The sequence below is a fragment of the Cucurbita moschata genome, unplaced genomic scaffold (genome assembly GCF_002738365.1).
Source record: "Cucurbita moschata cultivar Rifu unplaced genomic scaffold, Cmos_1.0 Cmo_Scf00034, whole genome shotgun sequence".
Taxonomy (NCBI): Eukaryota; Viridiplantae; Streptophyta; class Magnoliopsida; order Cucurbitales; family Cucurbitaceae; genus Cucurbita; species Cucurbita moschata.
Window position 1 is genome coordinate 749,637 of NW_019268550.1, and position 21,743 is coordinate 771,379.

Below are 21,743 nucleotides of genomic sequence, written 5' to 3' on the forward strand. Positions count from 1 at the left end.
TTTAAAAAAAAAAAAAAAAAAAAAAAAAAAAAAAAAGATGGAACCTGGGTTTCTTCGTTGGGGAAAGTACGCTCTTTCGCGGCCAAAACGAAACCTCGAAGTCCAGCCATTGCATACCCGAGTGGTCTGATTGTAGCGCATGTGCTACGCACGTGAACAAAGAGAATTTGACACAAAATAGGATCAAATGTAGGCTTTTCACTTATTCAACATTTTTTTAAAAAAATTATGAACATCAAACATAAATTTATACAAAAATTTATGTCCATTAAACCAAAATATTAAAAAAAAACTACAGAAAAAAATATAAATTAAAATAATAAATTAATCCAAGAGAAAAAAAAAATACACTTAGGCATAGTGTTGAATGATTGTAAACATTTATACAATCTTAGGCATCAACATATTTATAATGTCCAAAGTCCCCATCACCTTATCTAACATGTGCACAATAATAGAAACTAAAACAGGGGAGCATCCAGATAAATATGTGAATCAAAGGACACAATCTGGGATTAGGCTACTCCCTGCTAGCATGGCCCCTTCTTCTTCTTCCTCTTGTTCTTCGTTTTGTTGCATGCATTCTTGTCCTTCCACCTGATGCCAAAAACAAAAAAACTCTTCACCTCTTACTCCGTAACTCACTTGTAAAGAGTGAGTATTAGGAGGAGCAGAACCTTTGACTTGAGCTGAGTATTTACATCTCCCAGCTCCTGCTCCTGTACCTCTCAAAAAACCACACCTTTTATCAATGCACAAAAGGCTACACATTACATGTTTATCACACTTTGTAAACCTTGTTTTTCTTACCATCTTGCGCGTGTCTGCTATTTTTTGAAGCATTATCTCAACCTGCATACAAGGGATCATTGTTGTAATGAATTTAGTGAGTCCAACACAATAATAATAAAAGGATAACCCAATCCTTATCCTGAGTTATACCTTCCGGTGTCTGGTTTGTGAAAGAGTTTTGTCCAATTGTTTCTCCAGAGTATGCAACTCTTTTATGCTCAGTGCTTCAAGTTCTTCTCCAACAAGGTTCCTTCATATTCACAAACCACATCAAACAAGAATTGCTCCCTAATTTTCCAACAAAAAAGTATATAAAATCTTGATTAACATGTTTAATTAAAGAACCTATGGGAACGCTGCAGAGATTCGTATTTTGCTCTTAGCTTTGACACCTCTTCTATCTGCATTATCAAGATGTGGATAATCATGTATTCAAAATAATAGTTAGCCTTAGTTTTGGAAGTTAATTCAAACATATCTCAAATAAGACACCGATTCTGAAAATATCTCTCTAGTAGACGTGTTTTAAAATAGTGAAACTGACGGTGATAAGTAACGAGTCAAAGCGGACAATATTTGCCAGCGGTAGACTTGAACTGTTACAAATGGAATCAAAGCCGGACACTAAATGGTGTGCTAGCGAGGACGCTAGGTGTCACGGTCATGCTTGTCCAAGGCGTGTTGCCCATGGCCGCATGCCCATGACAAGCCAAATCCTTTATATCTTTCCATGTTTTAGTGTTTTACTTTTGTATTTCTAGAGAGCATGACGTTTCGAAAAAATCATGTCTAAGCCGGCTAGACATGAAATGCCTTAGAATGTACTATAGGGGATATGATTAGTTGTCAACTTCTCCCTACGAATAGTTATATACTGTGAGCCGTTGAATTTACCCTCTTACTTGCATATATAACGTCTCTTTCGAAAATCTCTCTCTGCCCTCGTTTTCTTAAACCGAGGCTAGAAGTTCGAGCATACGTCGCTTCACCGTAGGCGACGTAAGAACGAATTGGCTTAACTCACTTGTCGTTGGAAAGTGAGTGCCGCACAATAGCAAGTCTGCTGCCGTCAAGAGTGCGACTATGACACTAGGCTCCCAAGAGGGTCGGATTACAAGATCTCACATCGGTTGGAGAAAGGAACGTTCATTACAAGGATGTGAAAATCTCTCCCTAATAGACATGTCTTAAAACTATAAGATTGATGACGATACATAACGAACTAAAACATACGATATGCAACCTGTACGTGAGTGTGGTGAAGGTTGGTGGTTGATCCAGTGTTGTAACATCGGTGGTGGTACCTCTCAAGGATCTTGTTCATGCTAATCATGGGAGTGAATTCCCATTACAAAACAAGAAAAAAAAAGGGGTTAAGTTCAAATGAGTAAGAAGATATATATATGTATATATACTGACTCGGTGCTGCCAAATTCAAAGAGCTTTCCCCGACTAGAGAACATGATGAGAGCAACGTCCACATCGCAGAGCACAGAGAGCTCACAGGCCTTCTTCAATAACCCATTTCTCCGCTTTGAGAAGGTCACTTGACGGTTCACTTTGTTCTCTATTCTCTCAACCACCACTTTCCCCTTCCCATGCTTATCCCTTTTCCCTCTAATTCACGTCCCCCTCTTTTGACCCATTAAATATCACGGTTAGTCTCTCACTCTTTTGACCCATTAAATATCACGGTTAGTCTCTCACGTTAGAATCTGACACCCTCTCTTATGTTAAGCTTTGTGAGGGTCGGTTTTCAACTTTATGAGATACAAAATGGGTGGTGTGGGCTCATAGATGAGAATCTATACAACATGAGGGACATGTCTTTTCCTTAATCCTCCTTCAATGGAACCATTGTTGTAGCTCATTGGTGTTATGTTTTTGTGCCACTTTATCCATTCCATTTTTTACATTTTGACTAAAAAGCAGGTTATTTTGGTACCAACACAGCGTGGCACAGAAGCAGGTCACTTCTCCACGTGTCACTTTATCCATTTCATGTCTCTTTATCTTCTGGAACTCCGATCACGTATGCACACACGTGTCGACCCTCTATCCTTTTCCCCCTCCAACATAATATTCTCCTTTTCCTCAATTTATTCATTGTGGGGTCCATATATTCGTCAACCTTCACACGTGCCGACCCATGACCACTGCCATTTCAATAGATCCGCATCTATTCACTTCTTGTGGACCAATAAGAACATGACACGTACTTCCGTTCACACAGTAGTTCTCTTTATAGTATTTATAAAAAGGACAAACAAGCCCAGCTAAATTACATTGGGTTCAATCGATATAGTGAAGCCCATAAACACATTTAGTTGGGCCCATGGGCTTACGAAGGGTAGAACGGACCTTTTAGAATAAAATGTTTAGGGAAGCGGTTTGCTGCTTTATATGACATTGTGGATGAATTCTTAGATTAGATCAAAAGTGCTCGGGTGGCGAACAAATTATAACTCTATTCAGTCAGCTAGATTGATAGAACTACGAAGAATAGTACTATCAGGTTGGGTAGCCTAATACGAGGATTATATTCTTGTTCGAGGAGAGAAGATTGAGGATGCAATAGTGGTCGATACCAAGTATGTCCCACGATGTGATCCCTAGTCGTGCTCTATCTAGATTTGTTTTGGGCCTTCATATAACAACAAGAAAACTGTGAGATCCCACATCAGAGAACGAAACATTCTTTGTAAGGGTGTGAAAGCTCTCTCCAATAGAAGTGTGACCGAAAGGAAAAATCCAAATAAGACAAATATCTGCTAGCTAGCGATGAATTTAGGCTGTTACAAAAACTCTTGTTGTCGTTCGAGAGTAGATTTATGAATAATTGTTCGCTCAAACAATAGAGAGATAATATCAATAGAGATAATTGTTCGAGAGATAATATCAATAGAGATAATTGTTCGATCCTCTCTTTCCTTCCTAATTGACGTGAGACTTTGTTTGCACGTAACATTTAAGGCAGGTGAGGGTAGAGTCGAGAGAATTGGGCAACCTCGATCTTGGAAGTTGTTACAATAATTGAATGGAGGAAAAAGAGGATGTCCTATTATAAACCAAGAGTCTTGTCTTGTCTCTCCAAAGCAACAAAACTTCTTTTCAATGTTTACGAATCTAGACAGACCATACGCCTAATTATTCAATTATGTACCCAAAAATAACTCAAATGGGCCACCCTCCCCTCCACCATTAAACTTGCTTCTCTTAATGCTCCCTATCTATGCTCATAATGTTCTCCACAACTATATATTCTCAAAACCCTAATGCCTCCACATTATGGGTGGACCAACTTATCCTAAAAATCCTTAATATTACCAAACCCTCTTTTATTTCCTATTTATTTATATATTCGTGGAAGAATGAACTCAACCCGACTCAACCAACCAGTGTCCTCAGGGTTGTGAATGATTCTCTCGTGGCTGTGGATTCCGTATGCTCTCTCCACCTTTTAGAATTGAAAAAGAAAGAGTTTTCAAACTAGAAAATGATACAAGTTAGAAGCTAGAGAGGTTAGTGGGAGATTGGACCCATTGATCATTGATACCTGAAGATAGAAAGCTGATACATAGTGGGCACCTTTTCATTTTAGTAAAGCTTCCAATTTTGCAGTAAAAGATATGCAGGTATAATTTGGTTAAAAAATGAGGGGTGAGGCAGATAGAAAAGCATATAATTTTAATGATTGAGAATTTGGGTTGCTCCTGTTCCTTGTAAAATCCAAAAAACCATCAACATAGGATTGTTTTTGTCTCCCATTATTCTAGTATAGTCTAAAGCCACCACTACAACCACACCAGGCCAAACAAAAGTAATGGCACACCCAAACAAGAATCACAGCCATGGCTTCAGTGGGTAACCAAAGACAGAATGTTTTTTCCCTAATTAGGACAATCCGTGCTGTTTTGTATGCATCCCAATCTTGTTGGGTCTGTCAGGTTTCATGGGATTTCAATCTTTTTTCCTTTTTTTTTTCTTTCTTTTTTTTGGCAATATGTTTTTGTGTGTAGCAGGTAAGCTAGTGGCCTCACCTTTGATATCCTTAAGATCGTGGAAACTCCCCCACCATGTAACACAGTGATGCTTTTCTTACGTGCGTGCGCTCTCTCAAAATGGGGTTGGAATTCAGAAATGTGGGACAATATCATATCACTTATATTAAAGGGATGCCATACATTTATATAAACATCGGTTCAAGTCCACTCCTAGCTAATATTGTCTTTTTTGAACTTTTTCTTCTAGATTTTTAAAACGCATCTGTTACGGAGAGGTTTCCGTGCCCCAACTAAGGTGAGATCTGACACTTTTAGATAGTCTTTTAATTGGTAAGTGCAATATCGAGAAAAGATCGAAGAACACCACTAAAGGGATGTGTTGGTTTAGTTGGTGAACAAAATGTTGATAGCAATATGAATGTTGAAAGGAAGAAAACTAGGTGGGTAGTGGGATAAGCTATCATTCAAAAGCAAAAAGTGAGACATGGGAATTAGTTCAAACACTTTCAACTTTTTCCCATTAGATACTAATTATGATAATGATTTGTACTAAAAGGGTAATATAAGGCTTCACTTAACATAGTTAATTAGATCTCTAACTTCTCCCCATCGACATGTTTATAAGTTAATCATTAAGAAGATGAAAATTTGATGAGACGAAAAAAAGAGACCATGAATATAATGAGTAATCTTATCTTGAAGATCTTGTCTAGCTACGAGAATCCAACTCAAGTGATTATCAAAATAATGATACAATGACTATTTTGCTTTGTTCGTACCCACTCTCCCTATGTCAACGTTTCACATTTAGTTCCTTCTTCATGGAAACGATTGGATGGTCTTGCCATCATTACCAAACACCAACTATCTTCAATTCTTCAAAACCTTCACAATCTTACCATTTTTGGGTTATACCTCTCGTTCTCAACTAATTTTGAGATGAAATATGATGTTGGATTAAACCCAAATGGGTATTCAATCTCGACCCAAGAACAGTGAACCCAAAAATCTACATCTAATAAATGAATAGAATGAAGAAAGAAAGAGGTGAAGTTTTGTAAGTGGCATTGCCCCATCCATCACTACTCACCAGTAATATTCCTAGGAAAACGTAATGATTGATGAGTAGCACTACACAATCCCATACACATTCATTCCAATATCCAAAGCACCAATCTTCAACTTCACCTCTCATTTCCTCATCAATACTAATTCTCCCATGGACCTAACCCCAAATGAAGGTACACAACCACACCATGCTTTTGGTGGGTGGACTATACTAAACTCGTCCTTGCCTTATCTATCACTTTCATAACTAAATAAATACATGAGATACTACTTTAGTTGGAGAGGGGAATGAAACATTTTTTTTATAAATGTATAATTACAATCGCGAACGATGAACACATTCATTTAAACTTTAGACCTAAGTTCCTTTTTCTTTCTTTTTTTTTTTTTCTTCTCTCTTTTAAAAAGTATTACATAAAGATGTGGAAATTGGTACATAGTACCTCTTTAGAAAAAAAAAAAAAATTCCTTTTTTACAACTTCTCTCTTTCCTTCACGCTTGTCGATTAAAATGATTAATGTATACTAAATAAAAGAAGGGTAGAAATGAAACTCATTTAATTTGGGTTTAAATAAATGGTGGAGTCTCCGAACATGCACGTGACAAGGGTGGGACAAAATGAGGAGCAAAGAGGGAAATGCGTATTGTGTACATTAACAAACCTTCTTGCAACGTCCAACGCCACAAAAAACAAACACATACAAAACACTACCTTTATTGGCATAAAACACAGATTAGAAATGAGGGTGGGTTTAAAGAGAAGGGGCCAGAGAGGAAGCAGCGGTGGCCAACTTTTTGTGTTGAAGCCAAGTTGTGAAGGCCTTGAAAGTGTTTGAATCCGACCTATAAAACTTTTGGGTCAGCTCAAGAAGCATTGGCCATGTGTAATCTGGAAACTTTCGTGGCGGATTCTTGTCCACGATCTCGTCCGGTGCTCTCACCACTTTGTCACCCGCCGGACATAGGAAGAACACAATTGATTTTCTTGCTTCCCGGCAGTTCACTACCGCCCGGTGGAAACAGCTCTTGTAAACCCCATTTGTGAGAGCCTAAAAAAAACCAATTTGAGAATTAGTCAAGTTTGAAAAGAAAGTGAATGTGTTATATTAGTTGAACGCGACTATGATATTATTCACTTTGAGCATACGTTCAGATAGTATTTTATAATCTATGATTATTATTTAAATTAGCTGACATGAGACTTTCATCCGACGTATATACCATGAAAGTGTCACCGATGTTGATGACAAAGGAGTCTTTGATTGGAGGAATTGAGTGCCACTGATCATCAACGTACACTTGAAGGCCACTGACGTGATCTTGGTGAAGAATGGTTATGGAGGTGGGATCACAATGAGGGCCAGTTCCCAAGGTCAGCTCAGGCTTATTGCATGGTGGGTAATAATTAAGCCTTATTATAGAATCGTTGTCTTCAAAGAATTTCTTGAATTTCTGTTTTGGGACGCCAAGGCTCAACCCCAAAAGCTCCACTATCTTCAAACTCAGATCGCTCAGCGCTTTTCCACACTCCTCATACACCTTCCTACAATACATTCAAAGCTTAAAGTTCATTCCTTTAAAGCAAAAGAGTAATAAACAAGGGATTTTAGTTACCCTTGTTGGGAGAATTCTTGGCCCAAATGGTGGCAAACATAGTCGTGTGTAATGGGGTGATGAGCAGCATAGCGTAGGCTAAATGTTTCCTTCCATGGAAGCTTGGAGGAGAATCTCCCAATGAAGCTATTGGCATACCCATAATTTTCACCCACCTTCCTTTGAGCCTTTTGCTTCACATCAAGAGGCAATGAGAAGAACTCATCCATACATTCATGAACGTTTTTCATCAATTCCATGTCCACTCCATGGTTGACCAACACAAAGAATCCATGCTTTCTGCAAGCCTCATCCACCAGCCTCCTCACCTCTTCAATATCATTCTCATTTTCACTCATGAACTTCTGCAAGTCAATATGTGGAACATGTAGCTCCGGCACTGACTCTCTTGCCTTAAACTCCTCCGGCCATATGAAATTCTCCGGCACCATTGACTCATCGGAGGACCCAAATTCCACACGGTGCTTCCTCTTCATCTCTTGCTTCAGTTTTGATTCTCCTTGTGATTTGGCTGTCGTCATGCATTTGATCGCCATTGCATGCACCCAAACAGATTTAAGAAAATGGAATAACTAATAGACTATTCTTGTTCTGATGTCAAGAATTTGAATGGATTTGGAGAGGAGAGTTGGGAAAATTTATAAGGTCACAACAAGGGTAAATAGGGAATTTCAATCCTCTTTCCACAAGTCTTTGTGATCATCAAACTCCACATATCTCCATCCCATCTTATCGAACGTCATGCCGGTTGAGATTTGCTCCACTTACATATTGTGAGATCTTAGAAAGAGAGAACAAGTGTGAGGGAGGACACTAGGGCCCTAAAGAGAGTGAATTGTGAGATCTCACATCGATTCGAGGGGAGAACGAAACATTCTTAGTGTAAACATTTCTCTAATAGATGGGTTTTAAAAATTAGTTAAAAAAAATACAATATTTATTAGCCGTGGATTTAGAGTGTTATATGTATTCTGTTCATCTATTTGTGATCCCTCTCAAACATACAAAGGATATCATTTTTATTACATCAATTTCTCTTTATCATACCGTTTGCGGGTTGAGTTATTACGTACGGCTAGATGGAAGGCATGACTTTGATACCCACAAGTTTTTTTCTCTCTCCCAACATGCATTTTACATCAGATATTTGTCATTTTCCCAAAAAATAAAAGAAACAAATTAGTATTATATCATTGTACCCAAAAAAAAAACTTTGGTTCCATTGCTTCATTATATATTTTTTTAAAGCCTTTTCATTGAAAGTGACGTGATGTGGTATGTTTCCACGAAGTTGAAGAGAGAGAGAGAGAGAGAGAGAGACAGAAAATGAATAGTAATTTTATACATGAAGGTTTGTTTGATTACCATGTTAAATTCTTACATCAATAATTGATAAGGTAAGAGAGCATTTAAAATTACACATTTGGAGGAGGCTATGGCTATGAACATTCATGAAATCACAGTTAATTTGATGATCATTCATGCTAATTAAGGAAGACAGCCACAGTTTTGTTTTTTGTTGAGAAAGGTGTTAGAACCCTTTTAACGTAAAGTTGGAAGGACACATGAAAGTAACTTTAGGGTTTAAAGAGACCCACAACCTTTGCACCAAATCAAATCACCATTCAATCAATAAAAACACTTGAAAATTGGATTGTCGTGATGAAGAGAGCTTGCTTTTCTAAACAACTAATTCCATGAAGAGTTGAGATGTTAGGAAGAGGCATATGGCGAACAAGTTAGCTGAATCTTGAAGGTACCTTGGAGAACAAAGTTTGATTTTGTTGTCTGCTGCAGAACAAAACCCTTAATTCATTATTGAGAATCCCTTTTTTTAACCATAAACCCTTAATTCATTTCTCTTTTTAATTTCCAAATCTTTTGTTTTTTTAACATTTTTGGAGGTATCTATCTCCATATTGTTGAAGGTGGGATGAAATGCAGAAGAGATAATTTGAAGGGAGAATGAGGGGTCCAATAAAACCACCCAACTATGCCATATATATATATATAGGAACAATGTCTGAAGCGATTGCCCAAAATTTTGTCGCACTCTCTCTGTGCATGTAATTAGGGTTATTGTCTTCTTCAACCAATCTTTCTCATGCATTGTCTGCTAAAAAATGTTTCTTTCTATGTTTTCGGGAATGTAACCTTGTCAGATAAACCGAATATCTCAACTTTAATGTAGGATCTCACGTCGTTTAAAAAGGGAGTGAAACGCTTTTTTGAAGGGTGTAACAACTAAAACTGCAACAACTCGAGCCCACCACTAGTAGATATTGTTCTCTCTGAACTTTTTCTTTAACGGCTTCCCCTCAAGGTTTTAAAATGCGTCAGTTAGGATAAGGTTTCCACTTCATTCCCCTCTCCAATCGATGTGGGATCTCACAATCCCACCCCCCTTGCTCTGATACCATTTGTAGCACCTCAAGTCTCTTCAATCGAGGTGGGATCTCATAATCCACCTCCCTTGGGGGCCGACATTCTCGCTGGCAAACTACTTGGTGTCTAGCTCTGTTACCATTTATAATAATCCAAATCCACTGCGAGTAGATATTGTCCTCTCTGTATTTTTTCTTCAAGGGCTTCCCCTAAAAATTTTAAAATGCATCTCCTAGGGAAAGGATTTCACACACTTATAATGAACATTTTGTTTTCCTCTCCAACCGATGTAGGATCTCACACAAACCCACAACTCCTCTCTCGACTTTCCCTCAAGATTTTAAAATTCATATACTAGGGAGAGGCTTCACACCCTTATAAGGAATGTTCTTGTTCCTCTCTCCAACCTATGTGAGATCTAATAAAGGTGTGGAAACCTCTCCTTAACATAAACGTTTTAAATCCAAAAAACCAACTGTTATACGCAACTAATCAATATTTGCTTAATAGTTTAAAAAGAAATAGATTTGGATTTGGCAAAGGGGAAAAAAACAAATTCAAAACATGAGACGGATATATACATTTAGAAAACGTATAGATATTCGAAAAGGGATTGGGGATGTCGATGAAAGGGAGATGATAGGAGTTAATGATAAGAATGAAAGCAAGTACCAATGCATGTAAATGCGATAAAGTGAGTACACCAACGCATGTTGGTTCCATATAGCAGAAATAATAGAAAGAAAGTTTGATTGTAGGGAAAAGGTACAAAAAAGAACAGCTGTGTTCATGTGATCCTTAAATCTCCTTTCACCCCTTTCCACAGTTTCAGCTGCAGCAGCTCTGCTTACGCTGCCACAATCAAACCACATTGCTTCAAATCCCTCTACTTTGTGTTGTCTTTCTTATATTGGTTTTGCTTTTGGAAGATCAAATGTACATACCTTCTTAAGTGTGAATGGACCATTGGGACAGGGTGAAACGCTGGATGGTGGACCATTGGGTGATAGGGCTTACTATATAGCTGGACACATATCAGCCCAAACTTTAACCTGGCCCAGATTTAATGACCTTCACCTTTTGGATATATAATTGACTATTCAACATAGTATTATTAGGTTATGGTTGGATTGATTGTGTGCTTGGATTGATTGTGTGCTGTTTAGTCGCAATCAACCGGTTACGTGTGAGATCTCATGCTCCACACCCCTTCGGAACCCAGCGTCTTTGCTAGCACATCGTCTCGTGTCTACCTCCTTTCGAGGCTTAGTCTCCTTGCTAGCATATCATTCGATGTCCAACTCTGATACCATTAATAATAGCCCGAGTCCACAACTTTCAGATATTGCCTTAAGACTTTACCTCCTCAAAGTTTCTAGAACGTCTGTTAAGGAGAGGTTTCCACACCCTTATAAAAAATAAATGTTTCGTTCTCCTTTCCAATTAATGTGAAATCTCACCATTCATATAATAATAAGACATATAGATGTTTTCTCAATCGGGTCAAGGACATTGTTGGTCTTACCAATACTCAAACACAACGTTGTAGTCTACTAACCATCATAGATTAAGGGTTTTGTCAAATAACATAATAGTTTAGTTAAAGATTTAAAAAAAAAAAAAAAGGTAAAAAAAACAGAGAAAATTAAGAATGTAAATAGGAGGAAGGTGAGAAAGAACATTGAAATGCAGACACTGATGGACAGATAATTGTATAGCGATCTAAAAACCCGTGAAGGAAGTAAAAATTTAATAAAGAACACTGTTGAACTTACACATCACTTCTGAAAATTGGCTGATTTGATCTCTGATTAAACAAAACGGGAGCACTTTTCTGATCTGAAACAGCCGTCATTTTTCGAACCCAGAGCTGAAAGAATTACCACAAACCCACTTCCCCTCTTTCAGACACCTTTTTTTTTTTTTTTTTTTTTAATTTTTAAGGTAACAATTTAGATTCTCTCAACAAACACATCCAAAAAAATTAAAACTTTAAATACACACCTACTCAGTCACATCAAACCACCACCGGGTGTTCCGGTTGCCGTTGACAGAGACGACTGAAGCTGCAGCAGGTGGTGGTAACAGTCGGCGGCGGTTAGCCGGTGCTCAGGGTTCTGATCCATACACCGATTCTGAAGCTCTTTTAACATCTTTGGAATCCCAATTAACCCACAAGTTTTTATCAAAAACCCCACTCCCCACATGTCCACTTTCACCCCATGCAAACCCCTTTCCATCTCCGGCGCGTGTCTCCCACTCGCCGACGCCTCGCCGTAAGGGTATATCTGCGGTGCTCCCACCGCCTCTTCAAACCCACATAAAATCCACTCTCCGGTACCCGTCGTTGTTTCTTCCTCTTCCTCGCTCGTTCTCTTCATCACGTTCTCCCAACATACGTTTCTATGCATGAAGCACAAATCGTGCAATGCCACAAGCGCTTTGGTCACGTTTTTTAGTGCCTCAATTAATTGCTCATAACTTGTGGGTCTCAATTTGCAAACCCTTGGCTTGAAAACAATCGCCAAATCTTTGTCCGATGATCCGCATATGAACTCCGAATGAGGGATTCTTCCATCCAAAAAATCATAAATCTCTTTCACCGCCGTCCATTTTGTTCTACAAGAGAAGATTTTTGTCACTAAATTTGGTGTCATTTCCATGACAATTCCCTTACCAATATCAATTCTCTCAAAATCACTGAAAATTGGCAATTTGTGGCATCCATCGGCTAACAAGGATAAAACACCAGCAATTCTATAACATGGAACTAACGCCTTGAGCCTCTCACTAGGCGTTGATAAATCCAATGAATATAAATCGGTTCGGATGATCCGGTTGTCATGGCCTCGACTTAGTGCACAAAAAGTGACCAAATAACCAACGGCGTAGTAACCCAATAGATAAGGGATGTCTAAGTAGGTCCAAAGAAGCTTCTCCACTAATGAATTAGAAGGGTCGAGATCATGAGGTTGCCCATCTTTGATTTGATCCGTTTCTTCACCTCTCCATAAACAAAAATGTCTGATGAAACCCGTTAAATTGGGCCATTGATCTTGCAAACCATGAGTGGTGGTGGTAGATTGGGAATTGGGTTTGCGAATTATTCGCATTTCCATGCAACAAAACTCACAAACAAGGCGGTTGATGCAATCATCCCAAAGGCCTATGAACGAGTCTCGAGTTGTAGTGGTAATACAAGGGTTGGTGCGTATGATGGGACATAAAATCTCGTAAATGAAAGATTTGCAATCCAACATTTGGGTTGTGGTTGTAAACATCAGCTCTTTCCCTTGTGGTAAGTATGCATACACATCTTTTCTAATAGGTAATCGAAGCTCCTCCGATGGCGGGTCTTGTATGTGCCACGAGAGCTCCGATAAGCTCGGAAGAGATGTCGGTGGAACTCGTAGACACCCGACATAGTATTCCGTTGGATCTTGATATTCCCACGAAGTGTTTGCTAAACAAAAACCAAACAATTGCCCCCACAATTAGCCACATTGAATCAAAGCTACAATGAAAGTGCTTACATATTGTACTTACATCTTGCAGCCGGCTCGGTGGAGTGCATAAGAGGGAGTCTCTCGGGAGGACCATGATGCGAGCCAGTAGTAGCACAAGTAGGGGGCTTTCTTCGGCCAAATACTTTGATTTGCTGCCCTGAAACGAATCTATCAATAGATAAGCCTTTAAGAGGGCCATGGTCATAAGATTCCATAGTGCAAGCAACCATTGATTCATCAAAGAAAGTGAGATCTTCCGCATTTAGAAAGTTACATCCTTCAATTTTAATCCTCCCTCCTCCTCCTCTATGTTGTTCACTCCCTTCTTCACTCCACAAACTCACCGACTCCTCCCACACCATCCGTACTTTCCCAATTCGACGAATCTCCTTTGAAGAACATGAATGAGTTGGGCTACCACTAGCATCCACCGAAGCATAGCCGACCCCAAATACTTGTTTTGATCGACCTGCATGTTAAACAACATGAATCAATAGATCACTTGAAATGTCATGAACTCACTCAATTAGATCACTTACTCGAGAAGGGAGGGGGAGGGGGGAGGGCTCGAGTAAGAGGAAGAAGAGGGGTTGGCTTAGTTCGCATTTTGGAACCCATGAATTGGCAGAGCTCTTCAAAGACTTGTTCATCAAAGGAGGCAGGAAGCCTATGGAGTTTTCTCTCATAAGGTGAAAGACGGAAGTAACTTTTGTCAACTAATTGCTCTCGCTCTCCTCCTCTTTCCCATTCATAAACCTTCCTAAATTCACCCAACATGTTATCCCATTTTGTCCCTCCCGTTTTGGCATCTCTATTAACCCCATGTTTTTGGAGATACTCCGCCACTTCCCTATCTTTGTCCGCCCTTGTTTTTCCACTTCCACTTCCTCTTCCCCCTTGTCCTCCCACAATACCAACATCATCCGATCCACCGCCTGCACAAGTGCCAATACAAATATCTTTAAATCAAAACACATAATATACGAAAAGATTTGATGGGTTTGTTTGAAACATGTTTTATGACCGACCCATGTGTTGGATCTGAAGTGTAATTCAAAAAGTTTGAAACTTTGGATGAAAGGAGAGAAATTGTCGCAAAAAAAGGAGGCTAATTTAACGGTTGTTTTGTGGCACCTTGATATTGGATCCTCCAAGCCCTAGCTAACCATAACATCTCATTAGGTTTCCAAACTGGGCTAACATACTTCCCCTTTCTGTATTGTGCCTGATTTTGAGATTCCCCTTCTCCTTTACTCCCCGCTGGCTCCGGCTGGCCGGAGGCTGTCGACGGAAGAGGTGAATAAGATGGAGATGATGTTGTATCAGAAGAAGACGCGGCGGCGGCGACAGTGGCGGTGCCGGTGGGACGATGCGATGGGGATGGGCTAGAGTCGCTACCCACGACGGGTATCGGCAGCTGAGAGGAGGACGGAGATGGCAGAAGCTTCCATTGGCCGGCGGTGAATCTAGTCCGCTTAGGGTTCACAGCCTCAAAGGGTGTTGTAGTTGCAGTTGCAGTGGGAAGATAGAGAGGTGTTGAGATGAAAGGAGAGGCAACAATGAGAGAGGAATCATGATGGGGGTGATGACGGCGGTGGAGGTGGTGGTGGTGGTGGTGGTGGTGGCCGCCGCCGTGAGGCCTCGTTTCGAAAGAATCATCAAGTGGGTCTTTAGGAGAAGAGGAATCATAATCTTGTTGCTGAGGAGCCTCGCCCTTTTCACCCATAATAATAATAACAATAATGATAATAATAATAGAAAAAAGAATGGGCCCAAAGGAAAAAATGAAGTGTTTAGGGAAGAGAGCAAGAAAGAGCAACATAAAAATGGGGGAATCAGTCCTTTAGTTGTGGGTTTGGTATATTAGGGCGAAGTGGTAGAAATGCATTATTAAAGTGGGGTGAGGGAGGAGGGTGCACCAATAGGCATGCCAAGTAAAAGCATGTAATAAGGCAATGGCTAATAACTAAATCAAACCAAACACAAATGGAAACAAACAAGAAAGCAGTGGGGAAGTGGCATGGATGATAAGACGAGTCATGGGTGATAATAAAATTTAGGTGAGTATCTTTTAAGATGCAAGAGAGAGAAAAGGGAGTGATGATTATAGAGAGACAGAAACGCGGCTGTGAAAGGATGTAGAGAGAGGGTAAGTGTTTTGTTTTTTGTTTTTGGGTTAAGAGTTGAAAGAGAGAGAGATATGAGAAGCTAGAATGAGCGTTGGGCGAGGGAGTGAGTGGAGACTCAGAAACAGAGAGAGAGAGAGAGAAATGAGTGTTGTTTTGTTGGTATATTTTGGAAGGCTAAGTGAGATGTGGACTGTTCGAATCTATGGCCTCTGCTCCATCCCACTTTAGGACACGTCTTGCCATACAAACTCACTATCCAACACCTTCCTTCTCTCTCTCTCTCTCTCTCTCTTATATGCTTAAACCACAATTTATCATAGATTTTGATATTGGATTCAATCCTATGTGTTGGCTATCCATTTGGGATAATCTTAGTACTCACATTAGTTTCGTATAGTTATTCCATAAGGTCATTGAAACATGCATAAGCTACTTTTGTGCCAAAAAAATAAAAAAAAGTATTTGTTTGACTTGATTGACACCGTGAACCTTATGTCTATTAACGAACGTGTATAATATAACTAATGGAGAAACATGAGTTAATAAATAAGAGATATATGAATGAACTGAGACTTCATCTAAATGAGATCAATGTTACAGATGAGGATAGAATCTTTGGAAAAGGTTTAAAAGATTCGAAGTTACTATAATACTAACACTGTGCACCTTCGTTCTCAGTAAATCAATCATAAAAAACTCTAAGATCAAATGGGTTTAGTTTGAAGTAATTCTAAGTAAATTGGAGAGAGGAAGATCGACTAGCCAACCAAAGTGGAGGACCTCCTTGAGATGGAGATCTCTTGTGACCACTTATAGGAATGTTATTCAATAGCGCACCAAATGCGTGCAATAAAGCAGTGCGCTAGAAAAGAAAGAGGAGCATAGGCATCTTGATCAATTGGATGGTTGTAGAAACTTTGTTAGTATGGACAAAACAAGCTGAAAAAATCCGTGTTGGTTAACAAAGATAAATTGCTCTTAAAAACGACCAGTATTAGAAACGCTTGGACATAGAACGTTACAAAAAGACACATAGTCCAACACAAAGTAAACTCTAGATGCCCAAAAGCTCAATGATCGTGTGCAAATTGATTTTTAGATGGACCATTGTAGTTGCTATCACAAGGGACTTTGAATGTAAGTTCACAACACCCTTTTCACCACTTGTTAGTGCTATTCCAATGACATCTCAATTCATTTACATATGAGCAAGTTAAGAAAAAGAAAAGGCAGAACAAACTCAGAGATTTGAGTATGATGAATTCATGAGTTGATGGTATAAAGCTTTGGGTGGACACTATAATTAAGCTCTCTTTTGTCCAGTTTCCTAATGGACGTTATGCCTGCCTTCCAAACAATTCCCCTCGACATGTTGTTTTCAAAGCTTTAGGCCCACAAATCCATGTCCTTTCTTCCATTTCATTTTCTGGAAAAGGGGACACATGACTTCCTTGCAACACCACATACTCTTTACCTTTAAATCCTGCATACACATCATAGGGGCTGCTTCATAGTCGTTATTCATCTTCAATGGTGTCTTCTTTTTTGCAATGTTTTTCACTCTGATATGGTGTTGAAGTACAATTATTAATGCATCTGGCCTAGAGCATGCATTATTTTGCCTACATATATTGAATTCTAATGCTACATCTATACCCTTTTTTGGCCTTCTGGATAACATCATATAACCTTTATCTCAATAAGTGCACATAATTGTAGAGATTAATTATACTGTATTCTGACATTGTGTTCTGCTACGGTATACCCAATGGAGAATTATATGTACTGTTCACATTATTCCTGGCCTAACATAACATAACATGTTATCCAAATTAACTGCACCACTTCAATTTATAACTGTAAAAATAGTTAACACTTTAATGCGCTTTAGCTGTCTTCTCCTGTATCATCCCCACCATTTTATTTACTTTTACTCACCTTTTTAAGTTACTTTAATGTGTATTAATTTAAGTGATTATAGGGTAATGGACCCTACATTCCCATATTTGTAGCTAGAGGTCATACATACGAGACTCGACTTTGTAAATGAGTTATAAGAAAAGAAGGTATACTTTATCGATAAAGATTTTATCTATGAAGCATGTCAACCATTCTTGCGTATCTTCAAAATCTCAATTACAAAAGAGAAAGCAACGTAAATATAAAACTTGGATGACTGATGAAGAGCAAATTAGGTTGTGCAAAATCCGAAAAAAGAAAAATACTTCATGCCCTCGAGACTAGCTCAAGAGAGGCAAGCCACTCTGGGCTCAATCTCACCAACTCAACTTATCCGATATATTGCCAAATCAAACAAATTTTAGTTTGGTTCAACTCGGCTACTCATAGGAACCCCAGATGCAACTTGCTACGCTTCTAGAACATCCTAGCTGACCTAAGTATCATCTAGTATATCACATTCATGAATTAACACAGTAAAGTAGAATTATTTGTTTAGTGAACTAAAACTGAAACCATATTGACAAAATGGAGCCATGAGTTGAGAAGTGAATGTAAGCATGTCCAAGTTGGGATGTTCCAACGGGGAGGCCTAGGGGCGCGTCGTGCAGGAAATAATGGTTGACATGGACACAGTTATGATGGAAGCTCAATGCTTCCAGCAGCACTAAATAGCACAACCCGACAAATAAATAACGTCAAAATCTCAAAAAGATCATAAAAATAAAAGGTAGGAAAATTGTGACAGTCCCAGTACTAAACGTGAGCCTTGGAATTTGGTATATTGCTGCTTCTGGTGATTGCATAATGCATACCAATATCGGCATCTCTATTTCTTTATCCATTTCTCTATGCTCAAATAAAGCTGCCACCTTCAACATTGACCGTTCCTTCATATAAATGCCCTTATCTCTTTAATCCCTCTCTCTCTTTCTCCCTTAAATTTCTCGAACCGTTACCTTATGACAACTAAATGGGGGCATCTGAAAACCACAATGACCCACTTCTCACCCAACCCTACCCTCCAACTTTAGGCCTGCCACCCTAAACCCTAACCCTAAATTACCCTTTTTCTTTTAATGGGATTGTGAACCAAGCTTCCTTTTTTTGCGTGGATTGGGCAACACCAAGGTTTGTTTTGAACCCACAAAAAAAAGGGCCTCTTTTCTTCATATTTTTCAATATATGCATGCCTTATTTGGGTTGGTATGGTTTGGCTTTGCTTTTTACACTACAAAAATTGCACTTTGAGGATATGGGAATTGGGAAACACCCCCAAACACAAGCTTACCCTTACCCTTACCCTTTGGCATTGAGTTGTTTCCCTTTAAAAGAAAGGCATTTAAAGCCCCTCTCCATTTTGACTCCTCTTTTCCTCCATGCCCTACAAAAGCCTAACCAAAATCCACTCTTTTCCTTGCTTTATTTTAAAGCCAACTTGCAGGCCTCGCATGCCCTAACTTTCCATAAGATTTTCATTTTGAGAAATTCTTTCATTGTTCTTGCGTAGGCTCTTGGAATTTCCTCACAAAAGTTGGATCAAAATCATAAAATCTTTAATTTATTGTCTATTTGAATTGGCATATTAATTGTTCAAATCCAAATGACAAGCTCTATATTGTAATCATCCAAATGTCGGCATAATTTAAGGGAGAGAAAAATGGAAATAATTAAATGGAGTGATGGGTGCATGAAAAGTACCCTTAATTATAACACCATCAATTTGTCCATAACAAAGAAACAAAGTCTTCTTCTTCTTCTTCTTCTTCTTCTTATTTTTTTCATTCTTCCCATCTCCATTAATCAATTACATTGCTTATATATACAAATACAAAATATAATTCAAAAGGGCCAAGAATTGCAAACCCCAACTCAGAAAATTTCCCAAAAGTAATTGAAAATGAATCTTAAAAGTTTCACCTCCACTCGGATTCATTCATGTCCCATCATCAGAATCCTGTTTTTCAAGCTCCTCATGATCTTTATGATTCTTATAAGTTTCTTCATGATCTTGATCTTCATCTTGATCTTGTTCTTCGTTATTTTTCACATCACCAATCTCGTTCTTCTTATTCCTCAAGCCGTCCTTAAGCCAAACAACCACTTCTTTCATACTAGGCCGACTCTCAGCATTCCCATCGCTACATCTCAAGGCAATGCTCACAACACATTTCAACTCTTCAAGATTAAATTTTTGCTCCAATCTTGGATCGGCAATGTCATCAAAATCTTCCCTTTGAACATACGGAGTTACCCATTGAACAATATCTCGTTTTGTGCCATTTGGAAGCTTTTCCAATGGCTTTCTACCACTAACAATCTCCAGAAGTAAAATCCCAAAGCTGTACACATCGCAGCTTTCTGCAACCTTCCCCCACATCGCATATTCGGGAGCCAAATAGCCTAAGGTCCCTTTAACCCTTGTGGTTAAATGAGAGACCCCATCTGGTATGAGCTTTGCAAACCCAAAATCAGCCACTTTTGCTTCGAAATCTGAGTCCAAAAGAACATTACTTGCCTTTATATCTCTGTGTATTATGTGCGGTCTAGCCTCGTGATGCAAGTACCTTCATCATTACCAAACATTTACAAAACTACACAAATTATCTTTTCAAATTTTTAATTACAAATGAGATAAAATATAATATAATCTAACATCACATCAATCATTTCCTCCTTGGGAGGAAGCAAAGCATCTTTCAAATAATATTCTCCCATTAATCTATTCTCTATCTTAAACTAACCCTTTAAACCTTAAATCAAATTAAGACTTTCTCAGAATTTGAAAAGATACAATTTTTTTTTTTTTTTTTAGATTTTTCCCTAATTTAGAGAATGATCATCTGTTTATAACTGATATGAAGTCTCTTGAAAAAGTCCGGAGTAAATTATGAGATTTTTAAGTTCAAAAGGTACAATATCATACAACTGTGGAGATCAAGTTTACTTACGATAAGCCTTGGGCGGCTCCAATGGCTATGCTCACTCTTCGTTGCCAATCTAAAAGACATTGATCAGCTAATTGGCCATGCAAATGGGAAAGCAAGCTATGATTTGGCATGTAATCGTATACAATAAGCCTTTCATCTCCACCAGCATAGAATCCTCTCAAACCCAACAGGTTTTCATGTCTAACCCTCGCAAGAATCTCCACTTCAACGGCAAACTCCATCTCTGCCTTGGCAGTCATTGCCTTCAATCTCTTCACAGCTATCTGCAAAACAACACCTTCATCAAGTCAATAAGAGAGCTAAAAGTTATAGTCTTGATAAGCTACCATAAGTTATAGTAGTAATTACACCAACGCCTTTGCTGGTTCTCCCCCAATAAACGCTCCCAAACCCTCCCTCGCCAATTTTGTTGTCGTTGCTGAAGTTATTTGTGGCTTGAAGAAGCTCCTTGAGCGTGTAGATTTCCCATGGATAATCAAGATTCTCTTTCACACTGAATCAAAGAAAAAGGGATAAGACTCTCAAACACATAAATCAAGAACTTGAGGTTCAATGGTTGATAAAGCATGTACCTTTTCCTTGATTTTTGGTGGCCGCCAACGCAACTGAAGCAATTCCAAACCATTTTCACCACAAATGCAAGAAACTAAGCTGGCAGGGAAATGGGTTTTGTAAATAAAGAAAAGGGTTCCTGAGATTGCGAAGCAAAAAGGAGGAGTCTTTATGTTGAAGACAAAAGGGAGAGGCTTGGAAGTCAAGGGGGCATTATTAACAGACATTTATGTTTATTTTAAGGTAGTTCCCATTGTTATGAATTTTAGTGTTTGTTTATTAGCTTTTGTCCAGCTGTAATTTTCATTGGAAATGTCAAATGTTGTAGCCTGTTTTTAAAATGCTATTAGGAAGAATATTTTGGACATTATTCTGCTTCATAAAATACTAAAATAATTAGGAATAAATCAACGCTACATTAGTGGTGATGTTATCTCTTATTTTAATGTGGGGAGTGACACCATTCTTGCACTTGATAATGGAAATTCGTAACGTCTTCACAATTTGATGTTCTTATATACACATTTCTTTATGATTTTATTATTGAATAATGTTTATGTCCTATCCAACATTAGCTACTCAATTACTAAAAAAGGGGAAGAAAAAAAAAAAAGTTAGCCAAGTCATCTAGAAGCTACGCCTAGTTCCAAGAAGAAAACGTTTAATTAAAAATAGTAGCAAATGGGAGTACAAAAGGATTCGATTCTGAATCTAGATTCGGTACCTGATGTCCCCGACATTCTCATGCATCATCTATAACATGACTAAGTTACTTACTTCTC

General features: G+C 38.6%; 4 protein-coding genes across 4 annotated transcripts; all 4 read right to left on the bottom strand.

Moving 5' to 3' along the window:
• Positions 1-372: 372 nt before the first annotated feature.
• On the bottom strand, positions 373-4,371 carry LOC111430519 (MADS-box transcription factor 6-like). The gene is made up of 8 exons (XM_023066782.1): positions 4,349-4,371; positions 2,212-2,409; positions 2,036-2,117; positions 1,138-1,193; positions 943-1,042; positions 811-852; positions 678-719; positions 373-597 (listed from the first exon to the last, which is right to left on the bottom strand). Exons 1-8 carry the CDS (start codon positions 4,369-4,371, stop codon positions 496-498), a joined length of 645 nt encoding a protein of 214 aa, XP_022922550.1. The 3' UTR covers positions 373-495.
• A 2,047-nt stretch (positions 4,372-6,418) lies between these two features.
• On the bottom strand, positions 6,419-8,101 carry LOC111430571 (gibberellin 20 oxidase 2-like). The gene is made up of 3 exons (XM_023066848.1): positions 7,480-8,101; positions 7,087-7,408; positions 6,419-6,914 (listed from the first exon to the last, which is right to left on the bottom strand). The coding sequence occupies exons 1-3, from the start codon at positions 8,013-8,015 to the stop codon at positions 6,618-6,620; spliced, it is 1,155 nt and encodes a 384-aa protein (XP_022922616.1). The 5' UTR covers positions 8,016-8,101; the 3' UTR covers positions 6,419-6,617.
• Positions 8,102-11,649: 3,548 nt separating this feature from the next.
• LOC111430520 lies at positions 11,650-15,096 on the bottom strand. The gene is made up of 4 exons (XM_023066783.1): positions 14,505-15,096; positions 13,910-14,305; positions 13,411-13,839; positions 11,650-13,327 (listed from the first exon to the last, which is right to left on the bottom strand). The coding sequence occupies exons 1-4, from the start codon at positions 15,094-15,096 to the stop codon at positions 11,877-11,879; spliced, it is 2,868 nt and encodes a 955-aa protein (XP_022922551.1). The 3' UTR covers positions 11,650-11,876.
• A 4,098-nt stretch (positions 15,097-19,194) lies between these two features.
• On the bottom strand, positions 19,195-21,093 carry LOC111430777 (PTI1-like tyrosine-protein kinase At3g15890). The gene is made up of 4 exons (XM_023067181.1): positions 20,982-21,093; positions 20,758-20,902; positions 20,410-20,672; positions 19,195-20,025 (listed from the first exon to the last, which is right to left on the bottom strand). Exons 1-4 carry the CDS (start codon positions 21,032-21,034, stop codon positions 19,395-19,397), a joined length of 1,092 nt encoding a protein of 363 aa, XP_022922949.1. The 5' UTR covers positions 21,035-21,093; the 3' UTR covers positions 19,195-19,394.
• Positions 21,094-21,743: the final 650 nt, after the last annotated feature.

Bases quoted from the DNA above. Each gene is read 5' to 3' on its own strand.
- LOC111430519 (XM_023066782.1), bottom strand. From the start codon at position 4,371: ATGTATCAGCTTTCTATCTTCAG. The intron at 2,410-4,348 runs GTATCAATGATC...GACGTGAATTAG, and splicing joins TATCAGCTTTCTATCTTCAG to AGGGAAAAGGGATAAGCATG. The intron at 720-810 runs GTAAGAAAAACA...TGAGAGGTACAG, and splicing joins TAGCAGACACGCGCAAGATG to GAGCAGGAGCTGGGAGATGT.
- LOC111430571 (XM_023066848.1), bottom strand. From the start codon at position 8,015: ATGGCGATCAAATGCATGACGACAGCCAAATCACAAGGAGAATCAAAA. The intron at 7,409-7,479 runs GTAACTAAAATC...AATGTATTGTAG, and splicing joins CAAGAATTCTCCCAACAAGG to GAAGGTGTATGAGGAGTGTG. The intron at 6,915-7,086 runs GTATATACGTCG...GGTTTTTTTTAG, and splicing joins ACATCGGTGACACTTTCATG to GCTCTCACAAATGGGGTTTA.
- LOC111430520 (XM_023066783.1), bottom strand. From the start codon at position 15,096: ATGGGTGAAAAGGGCGAGGCTCCTCAGCAACAAGATTATGATTCCTCT. The intron at 13,840-13,909 runs GTAAGTGATCTA...TTTAACATGCAG, and splicing joins CCCTCCCCCTCCCTTCTCGA to GTCGATCAAAACAAGTATTT. The intron at 13,328-13,410 runs GTAAGTACAATA...GTTTTTGTTTAG, and splicing joins CACCGAGCCGGCTGCAAGAT to CAAACACTTCGTGGGAATAT.
- LOC111430777 (XM_023067181.1), bottom strand. From the start codon at position 21,034: ATGGTTTGGAATTGCTTCAGTTGCGTTGGCGGCCACCAAAAATCAAGG. The intron at 20,673-20,757 runs GTAATTACTACT...GTTGTTTTGCAG, and splicing joins GAACCAGCAAAGGCGTTGGT to ATAGCTGTGAAGAGATTGAA. The intron at 20,026-20,409 runs GTAAGTAAACTT...GTAATGATGAAG, and splicing joins GGAGCCGCCCAAGGCTTATC to GTACTTGCATCACGAGGCTA.